The sequence below is a fragment of the Calonectris borealis genome, chromosome 29 (assembly GCF_964195595.1).
Source record: "Calonectris borealis chromosome 29, bCalBor7.hap1.2, whole genome shotgun sequence".
In the NCBI taxonomy this organism is placed as follows: Eukaryota; Metazoa; Chordata; class Aves; order Procellariiformes; family Procellariidae; genus Calonectris; species Calonectris borealis.
Genome location: NC_134340.1, coordinates 2,915,709 through 2,925,852, shown reverse-complemented (window position 1 = coordinate 2,925,852; position 10,144 = coordinate 2,915,709). Strand labels below are relative to the sequence as shown.

At 48.6% G+C, this 10,144-nt stretch overlaps 1 protein-coding gene across 1 annotated transcript; it reads left to right on the top strand.

The window, feature by feature from the left end:
• The first annotated feature begins 1,678 nt into the window (after positions 1-1,678).
• Positions 1,679-9,859, top strand: LOC142094093 (uncharacterized). The gene is made up of 8 exons (XM_075175932.1): positions 1,679-1,687; positions 2,130-2,330; positions 3,101-3,280; positions 3,940-4,074; positions 4,416-4,547; positions 4,987-5,136; positions 7,034-9,529; positions 9,800-9,859. The coding sequence occupies exons 1-8, from the start codon at positions 1,679-1,681 to the stop codon at positions 9,857-9,859; spliced, it is 3,363 nt and encodes a 1,120-aa protein (XP_075032033.1).
• The last annotated feature ends 285 nt before the right edge of the window (positions 9,860-10,144 follow it).

Here is a 10,144-nt window from a genome sequence, read left to right as displayed (position 1 = left end):
GGAAACCTGAAGCTTCTCTCTGGTTTTGGTTTCTTGTTCTGTGCGTTTGAAGATAGGTCTTTCCTTAGCAAGTAGTTTGACATGGGATCTTCAGAATTCAAGGCTATTACATTCGGACATTGTGAGTAGGACACTGCCATTTAGGGTGAAGCTAGAGGCTCGTGCTGAAAATCTTGAGGGCCTTCTGTCTCTAAGCTAACTCTTGTTACCTATGGTGCAGGACCTAGGGTTGGTTACACCAGCAGCAGGGAAACCTCTTTTGAATTCTCGCCAGTCTTCGGGAGTTCTTGCCCCTCACTGATGTCTGGGTCCTTACTCCTTACCACTGTGCTGGTTAGAGACAGACGTCATGGAGAAGTTACACAGGGAAGGAACAAGATTCTGTCCTTCTGTTGTATCAGGTTTCTAAGATCAAATGCGACAAGTTTGCGTTTCCAAAAAAAAAAAAACCACCCCCAAAACAACCCAAGGTATCGAGATGTTTGCCCTCCTCTTCGGTGTTTTTTAGAAGACTCCTGAACTTGCAGAGCTGTACAAATGATGTTTGTCATGCTTCTTGACTTTTACGCTTTACCACTCCAGAGTACGTTGTTAGCGAGGCTGATGAACACCCTTTTGACTCAGCCTGTTTCTTGAGAGCTGCTGCTTCTTCTGAGCTCCAGCTTCTCTTATTCGATCCAGCTGAATTATGTTTTGTCAATTATTGGGCTGTAGCAACTATTCTTGCCAGGTGTTGTTCTCAAGAGCCTTTTGTTGTCACAGTTTTGGACTCTATCTTTTCTGTTCTGTTTTAGAGGCTGACTTTGGCTTATCCTTAAAATGGAGCATAGTTACTTTGGACTGCCAGAGATTGGCGTAATCAGAAATATGTGCTTGTTCTCCTTCTTGAAGATACATCCTCCATTGTCGATCAAAGTTGGGGCGCTCAGGCACCCCTGTACCCTGAAGGATGCTGTCCTGATTGCATCCATGTACTAGTGAGGCAGGACTGTGTATTGTAGGAACCTGGCACACAGGACGCTGCGTTAGATCAGGGAGGTAACTTCAGCTCCTGGTTCCAAAATCCCGTGTGTCATACGCAGCCGTCGGTTGAAGTCTGTGGATGTAACGGTTTGCCTCTGCAGTACTACAACTTCCATTTTAAGGAGCGACGAGTCATTTGGGCTACTGCCTACTTCATTAGCAACGCTTAAAGAAAAGTAGCAAGTTTTTCTCTTGAACTTCCAACAGTTTAAACTGAAGGATACCCGTCTCTCCTTTCAGGTAGTCCTTGTTCAGGTAAAATCTAGTTCAGATTTCTTCCAAATGCTGCTACGAGCATGAGGTTTTATTGTATCATCTGATGTATTTCTTTAGTCCCTTTTAAATATAGGGAGTCTGGAGAATTACCTACACTAGGAACAGCATTGAAAAGTCACGAGTCAGCCAGGGAAATGCTCCTATTCTGTGCCCCTGCAGACAACTTGGAAGTGCTGATGAGATGAGGGCTGTGAGCAGAGGCTGGGCTTTTGCTTGCTGGCACAGACCTTGTGGGCACGGCTACCCGTGTGTCATAGATCAGAGAACGGCAATTTAAGAGTTGGCTGTTGAGATCAAATTCGGCCGGGCTTTCTGCGTTACGCTAGGTCGTAAGTAAAGCCTGGGCATCCCCTCGGAGGGGCCTGCACTGCTATTTTAAATGGCAGAGGTATGCTTTCTGTATACAAATTTCCACGCAACCCATTTTCCGTACTCACGGATAGGGATCTTGAACGACTTCTCACTGCAGTAACTCCCTGTGGGTGCCAGGAGCAAGAAACTCATTTCTCCCCGTATTTGCAACTCGTAGGTCAGTGAAGGAGACCCTGGAATCCAGCCTGTTTGAGGCGCAGCAGCACTTATCTCAGCTGGAGATCGCCAGGAGTCAGCTCGAAATCCAACTTCACGCAGCCACGCAGGCCAAGGAGGTGATACGAGGTGAGAGCCTCGTGTGCTTTGTTTCTGGTGATCCCCCTGCCTAGGGAAGGTGGTATAAAAAGAGCTCTCTGTCCGCAGTGCTTCTGAGGAGTGAAGGAGCTGGAGACAGATCCCTCCTGCACTGAAATTGAAATGGCTTAAGGTCAGTGAAGTCAGAAGCCCTGTTGGTGTAGGCACTGAATCTTGCCGTTTGTGTGTTTGCAGGGGAAGTGAAGTGCCTTCAACGTGAGCTGGAAGCAGAGAGATCTCTAATGAGGCGGGAACGGGAAAACATGGCACAAGAGCTCTTGCAGACAGAGCGGCAGTACGACAGCACCCTCAGGCTTCGGCAAACTGATCACGAGGTGGAAATAAACAAGCTCCTGCAAGACCTGGTAGGAAACAATGTGCTTTTGAATTCTTCAAGCAAGGTTTGTGGGCTGGCTTTAGAAGAGTAACAGCCTGAGAAAGGTGTGAAGTGGCAGCAATCATCTGTCATAGGCCACACGTGGCTAGGTCGGGCAGCAGAGCCAGTGGCTCGTACTTGAAGGCACGTGAAGACCCACAGGACTATGTTGGGATGGTAACTGCAGCCACAGATTCAGGGACGCGTTCAGCAGAAGGTTGGGCGGTCCCCACCCAAAGCATGGCAGCAAAGGGGTAGGATCTTACCAGGCTCCTGTCTACCATGAAGTAGACTCCTTACATTGCTGCCAGCTGCAGTCACGGGAACTTTGTTCCTTCCTTTCTGTCCTCTCACGGTTGACGGAGGTATTTGGGCTTAAAGCATACGGAACAGGCCCCTTGTTCCTGGTACTTCAGTTCGTGGCCTGTCTTGTGACTAGCGCATCGGGGTGCTGGCCCCTTTCTCACCCTGCAGTCCATCTGCATCTTTTCGTTGATGAGAACGGAGTTGAGCTTTGAAAATAGAGACTCTGAGAACAGAGAGAAATCCCGAGGAGGGAGGTGCTAGGAGGCAGGCTGCCATCAGAGAGGGGAAGGTAACATCTCCTTTGAAGTTCCTTGACAGGACGTGATTTACGGAGGGCTCGAAGACACTACTGTGCACTGTTGAGGTGGGGGTTTGTGGGAGGGATGACGCTTCACATTTTCTTGAGGAGCTTGGCTGGGACTCCATCCTGACGTCTTTTCCTCCCCTCATCAGGCAAGCGAGCGGGAAGGGCACCGTTCAGAGCTACAGGAGATGCTGGAGCAATGGGAAAAGGAGAAGGCAGAGACAGAAAGGGAGCACGAGGAGACGCTCTTTGATATGAAGCAGAAAGTTGCCACCATGCAAGCTCAGCAAGAAGAGGAACGAACTAGAGTCGAAAATGCCAAGCAAGAGGTAAAGACTGTGAAAGGAGAATTTGTGTGGTTTTTTTACTCTTCTGGGCTCCTTATTGGCAGTGCTTCTCTGGACACTGTCCGTCTGGGTAGAAGTGTCTCTTGGATGCCCCTTTGTAAGCGTGAGAGGTGCTTTAGCAACGACGAGAGCTTTGTGCCATGAGGGAGAGGGCCTCTAAATCGAGAGGCTACCAGAGCGTAGGTTTTAAGAAAGGCAGGGAGCGCGTTGCAGGCCTGAAGAGAACATGAACACCATAACCGTGTCTCACAATGAGTGAGCTCGCAAAGGAAGCCGCCTGCACAGCAAGGAGAGAGCTGGCTGGTTATCGGGCTGCTAACTAGGTGCGAAAGTCGCTATTGAAAGACAAACAGGACACAGCAGAAGACGAGGGATGCCCTCGGCGGCAAGGCGAGACACTTGAGAAATGCCACACGTTTTCCTGATGGATGACTACGAGCTTGTTGAAGATTCAATCACGGGTGGACCCTGTTTGTACTGCCAGTCTCACTTAGGAATCTGTGCCTCCAAGCGGGCAGATAATGACCTAGGAGACCAGCAGCACAGTGCTTTGAGAACGTGTGAGCCCGTCGGTCTTTGAGTCTTACCTCTCAAATTTTGTATGGGAAGTTTAAATCCGTCTTCTCTCTATTTCTGTGCAGGTCCTGCTAGAAAAGGAGCGTGAGAGGGACGCTTTATTAGAGGCGCTACTCCAAACTCAGGGAGAGCTAAGAGAAGCCCGCCAGCAGCTAGAGCAGCTCAGGCAGGAGGTGGAAGAGCAGCGAGAGACTGGGCAGGTAAGCCTGACTAGTAGGGTAGGTTGAAGGAACAGGCCGTTGGCAATGGGACGTAAGCTGAGAGAGAGGCTGAGGGCGCCAGGTGACAGAGTGCAGGGCAGTAAGGAGGAAATAAAACATAAGTGCTGCGCCTGAGGAGGCAAGGACTACTGCAGGCACTGAAAGCACGGAGCCTGGTAAGCTCCGGAGATCAGCAACGGGAAGGAAGGGTTACAAGGGAAGCCGAGCTGGGTAGAAAAGCAGAAAGAAGTGGCTGAATGAATGTGCTTTTGAGACAGAAAGAGGAAAAAGCTGGGCCCGATGGCAGCTCCCAGTAGCTTGCTCTCCCTTTGTGTTTACAGAACGTCAGAGAAAAGCTGCAAGGAGAGCTGCAGGAAACTCGCAGTAAGATCAAGGCAGTGGAGGAGCGGCACCAAACCGTCAAAGAGGAAATGAATATCCTTCTTCAGCAGAGGGATGCTCTACAAAAACAGGTGACTGAAACAGCAGTAGCTACTGCAGTCACCAGACAGGTGGTCTCTCCCCTTCTTGCCTTTCCATCGCAGAGCAGCAGGCTGATGGGGTAATGCCTCTGACTGCCATCGTGCTGTGGTCTCCATCTCAGCTGGTCTGAAGGAGACTTACCGGCCAGCTGAATCTCAGCTCCTCCCTGGACAGATGGGCTAGTCCTTTTGCCTGTTTGCCAGTAATCATCAGAATGGATTTCTGCTGGTCCTGTTTTTTTAAGGTGGTTTTTCAGATGAACGTGGTGACCCACCTAGATTTTTAAACAAGTCGGCTGTATCCGTTTGAATCTGGTACTCTCATGATAGGGTGAAATTCAAAGTTGTCCTTTCCCTTTCCTCACAGTACATGATATGGCTGACAGTGACAAGCTGTAGTCTCTGACTGCTTTGTTGTGTTTTACTTGAGGTGGAAGAGTTGACATCCCAGCTAGCAGCCTCCGAAGAGTGCCTAAAGAAGGAGGCTATGACTCTGCATCAAGAGGTGGCGTCTCTGGAAAGGAAACTCGAGAGCACTGAGAAGCAAAGAAAGGAGGTCCTGGTGAGGCTGTCAGATGCCGTAAAGGGCCATTTCTTACACATTTTTTGGCCTTCTGTTAATCCTTCTAAGGAGCAACTTTTTCCAGTGGAGAGCTGATTTTGGGCGGTCTTGTACAGGTTCAGTCCAAATCTGAGAAGATACAGAGTACGCAAATGCTGACCAAGTTTCCCTCATTTTCCCCTTCCTTCCACTCAGCATTCCTTGTTTCCCAGACTTTTGCCATGTAGCTGAATTAGCAGGGTCATCACCTTGGGTAAGAGAAGACAGGCCAGAAAGGAGGGATAGTTAAGATGACCTGTATCACAAACTATGTGGAGAGACCACTCAGCACCACAGGAGCAGAAGAGTGTTATTTATAGCAGTGGTTGTTTTTTGGTTTAACTTTTCCAATTGCATTCTTCTGATTGAGCAGGAAAAGATGCCGTAGTCATATAAAACTCAGTTCCGATTCAGGGTGTTTATTTTCCTCAATTCTGAAAATTGTGGCGGAAAAGGACCTGGGGGTATTGGTCGACAGCCGGCTGATCATGAGCCGGCAGTGTGCCCAGGTGGCCAAGGCGGCCAACGGCATCCTGGCCTGTATCAGAAACAGCGTGGCCAGCAGGAGCAGGGAATTGGTCGTGGCCCTGTGCTCGGCACTGGTGAGGCCGCACCTCGAATCCTGTGTTCGGTTTTGGGCCCCTCACTACAAGACAGACACGGAGGTGCTGGAGCACGTCCAGAGAAGGGCAATGAAGCTGGGGAAGGGTCTGGAGAACAAGTCTGATGGGGAGCGAACTGGGGTTGTTTAGTCTGGAGAAAAGGAGGCTTGCTACAACTCCCTGAAAGGAGGTTGTAGCGAGGTGGGTGTCGGTCTCTTCTCCCAAGTAACAAGCGATAGGACGAGAGGAAACGGCCTCAAGTTGCACCAGGGGAGGTTTAGATTGGACATTAGGAAAAATGTCTTCACCGAAAGGGTTCTCAAGCATTGGAACGGGCTGCCCAGGGAAGTGGTTGAGTCGCCGTCCCTGGAGGGATTTAAAAGACGTGTAGACGTGGTGCTTAGGGACATGGTTTAGTGGTGGACGTGGCAGTGTTAGGGTAACGGTCGGACTCGATGATCTTCAAGGTCTTTTCCCACCTAAACGAGTCTACGATTCCATGATTTCTGCCCTCGAAGCTTTAGTCAAAGTAATTTTCAAACTTATCTCTATTTACATTGCATGGTTTGGGCAATTATTTGTGTCCACTTCCATATTTAGATTTCTAAATATCTGGATCTGGAAAAAGGGGTGAGAAGACAAAGTTTGCCAGTCACAGAAAGCTGTTCCACATTGCCCATCTGAGAGCAGACAGTGGGGAAAAAATAGAGCCATGTGAGAAACAAAAGTGCTGATCCAGATAAATATGTATGGCTGCGAGGGGAAAACTCGTCCTGATTTCAAACACAGAATGACAGACTGCGATCTGACCATTACTCCTTCAAGAGGGGATAGTGGGGTTCTAGAAGATGGTACCATGAAAACTCTACACAGAAGAGGTCCAAAAAAAAAAGACCCCCCAAAATCGGGAAATCAAATGTTGGGGTTGTTCTCTCTTCCCTTTCTTCCCTAATGGAGAGAACATCATCAAGCCACTGCCTAAATCGTGCCTAGTCTGGACTGTAAATCCTGGCTGCAGTTCTGGCGGCTCCTCCCCAAAAGAACACACTAGAGCTAGAAGAGGTTCAGAGAAGGGCAAAGAGGAAGATGGGACTGGCTGAGTAAGCTGGGAAAGACGCAACCTAAAGGGTGGCACAGGAAGGGTCTACAACATCCCGAGAGGCAGGGAGAGAGGGGGCAGCCCTTGACTGCCACTGAAGCCGGAGTTCAAATCTGGTACGACAAGCAAACCTATATGGATGGAATTATTGAATCTTTTTCTCACTGTTTTGCAGCATGAACGGGACAGACTGCAAGCAGTTAAAGAAAAACTGGTATGGGAGGTAAAACTTCTTCAGGAATCAGTCACAGCCTCTGAAACCCGAGCAAATACAGCCACAGATGTGACTCACTGCCTTGAACAAGAACTTCAAACGACGTTGTCCATCTTAAAAATGAAAAACGAGGAAGTGGAAATGCAGTGGGAGAAAATCCAGATGCTCCAGAAAGAGGCAGCACAGGGAAAAGCTTTGCAGGAGACTCTCACTCATATGACTGCCATCCTGTCAGAGAGGGAGGGAGAAATGAAGTTGTACCAGGAGCAGGTGAGAATGCTGGAAAAGCAGAAAGAAATGCATAAAACTACTCTCGCTCACGTTATTAAGGACATAACAGAGAAAAACGAGAAGATGGAAGCCCAGCAAGAACAGATACGGGACCTGGAGAAGCAGCAAGAAAAACAAAGGCTTGCTGTAAGCAAAATGAGCAGAGACCTGCAAGAGAGAGACCGGGAGATCAGATCCCAGCAAGAACAGATACGGGACCTGGAGAAGCAGCGAGAAATGCAGAGGGCTGCTGTGAGCAAGGTGAGCAAAGAGCTGGAGGAGAGAGACCAGGAGATCAAATCGCAGGAGGGGAAAAGAATGATTCTAGAACAACACGGTGCATCACAAGCGAGAAATCTGCAGGTGGATCTTGATCATATGAAAGGCAACTTGAAGGAGAAAAACTTAGAGCTTGTGCCTCTGACTCAGCAGATCCAAGAACTGGAAATGGAGAGAGCGCAGGTGCAATCTCTGCACGCGAGCCTTGAACACCTGAGGGCAGTTCTTAAGGACAGAGAGAGCGAGTGTGATTCTCCAAGGGATCCGTTAAGACTCTGGCAGCAGTACAAGGAACAGCAAGAGGGGTACCTGCAAGAGCTTCATGGTAAAGTAGAGAAGATGACACTTTCTTTATCTGAAAAAGATCAAGAGCTTGAGTCACAACAAAAGCAAATCCAGGAAGCTGAAGAAGTCATGGAAATGCAGTTAAGGACTGTCCGTGACCAGCTGGAGCAGACCTTAGAAACCTTAAAAGAGAAGGACAGACTCGTAGACATCCAAAAGCAACAAACAAGGAGCTATGAGGAGAAAACAGGAGAACAGATGAATGTCGTACGCAGAGACTTGGAATACACTACGGCAATACTGAAAGAGAAGAATTTTGTGATTGAATCTCAGAAGGAGCTGATTGAGACCTTCCAAAACCAAGAACAAGACTCTGAACAGCAGAAGGAAATTCTGCAGCGTCTTCAAGTGGCACTAGAGGAAAAAGAGCAAGAAATTTTATCCCTTAGAAAGCGATGTGAGGCATGCGAGGAGAAGGAGGAAAAGCATGAAGCTGAGCAAACAAATCCTCAAGCAACCAAACTGACTCTGAAAGAAAGAGAAGAAAAGATAGGGGTTCTGGAGGAGGCTATCTCTAAGCTTCAACAGCAAAAGGAGGAGGCAGCGATGCAGACTAAAGCTATACTGCAAAAACTAGAATACGCTGAATCTTCCCTAGAAGCTAGAGATCGAGAGATAGCGTCTTTGCAAGAGCATGTCCAGGACCTTCGAGAGCAGAAGGAGTTAGAAGGCAAGCAGGATCTAGACAAAATGAGCCAAATATGGAAGGAGAACCGTTTGGAGTTCCTCAAGCAGACAGAGCAAATGAACGCGTTGCGGCTTCGTGGCGAAAGCACGAAAGCAGCACTAGCAGCATGCCAGAAGACGGTGACTCTGCTTGAGGAAGTGGTGAGGAAGAGAGACGAAGACAACGAAACTCTCATGCAAAAAGTCCAGCGCCAAGAAGAAGAACTGAAGACCTTGCAGAATCTCCAGTTTAGGCAAACAGAGGAGAACGAAGAGGTTAGACATCCCAGAGAGCAAGAGAAGCTCCTGGAAGAAGCCTTGCGTGAGAGGGAACGAGAGACCAAGGCTCAAGGTGAGCAAAAAGAAGAGGAAGTGAGAGCTCTTCGGGAAGATCTCCAGCACGTTCAGCTGACTCTGACAAAGAAGGATGAGGAGATCAAGTACCAGAGAGAGAGAGTCGGGTATTTAGAGGAGACTCTGACAGGGAGAGAACAAGAGCTTAGGAGGCTGAGTAAACTCCTGAAACAATTAACATCAGCTTTGCGATGGAAAGATGACGAGGAGACCCTAAAGAAACAGATCCAGAAACTCCAAAAATGGGAGGAAGAGGAAGCAGAGAAGAGGAGAGTTCTCCAGGAGAGAGACCGTTCCTTGCAAAGGCAGAAGGAGCTAACCCAACAACTGGAAGATGAGCGGAAAGCAAAGGGGGAAGAATTGGAGTGTGTGGTTGCTGTTTTGAAGCAGACTGAAAGCAGAGAAGTCAAATGGAAAGAGAAAGCACAAGCACTGACTCTTGCCCTTACCAAGAGTGAAATGGCCAATGGGACTTTGAGGGAAGAAGTAGCCGTCCTGCAGAGCATGGTTTCAGAGAGGGACACGGACCGGTTTCATCATCAGGTAGGCGGTGTGCTTGATCATCAGTCCACTAAAATGTCTATAAAGGATTCTAATGACTGTATATTCCCATAAATACGTGACCTGCTTGGCCAAAGAAACTATGATTGCAGCCAGCAGGCTTGCCTGTCTGTGTAGCTCCGGCCAGAGACCATTCACCGGCTAGAATGTTTTCTGTCAAGCCCAGAGCTACTGAAAGAACTACGGAGCTTGTTGTTAAAATTAACTCAAGCCCAAAAGTTGGGGATGGGTAATTGGTTCTCTCCTATCCAGGCAAGCTTAGCCAACATGTCGTGGTTAGGATTTGGCATGGAAAGGAAAGGGCACAGCTGACCAAACTAATGTACCAAACTCTGCAGAATTTTGTAACGATGGCTGAACGGCAGCTACACTGATGGTGCTTTCAGCGATTTAGATTTCTGAGGTACAGGTTTTCCAGTGTATTAAAAATAACGGAATTCGTACCATTGCCTGATCAGGCTTCATTGTGCCGCAGTGCCGTGGTTTAACCTGGCAGGCAGCCAAACACCACGCAGCTGCTCACTCACTCCCCCCGCCCCCCCAGTGGGACGGGGAGAGAATCGGAAGGGTAAGAGTGAGAAAAACTCGTGGGTTGAG

Coding starts and splice junctions, on each gene's coding strand:
- LOC142094093 (XM_075175932.1), top strand. Junction 4,075..4,415: donor AGCAGCGAGAGACTGGGCAG/GTAAGCCTGACT, acceptor TTGTGTTTACAG/AACGTCAGAGAAAAGCTGCA. Junction 5,137..7,033: donor TGGTGAGGCTGTCAGATGCC/GTAAAGGGCCAT, acceptor ACTGTTTTGCAG/CATGAACGGGACAGACTGCA.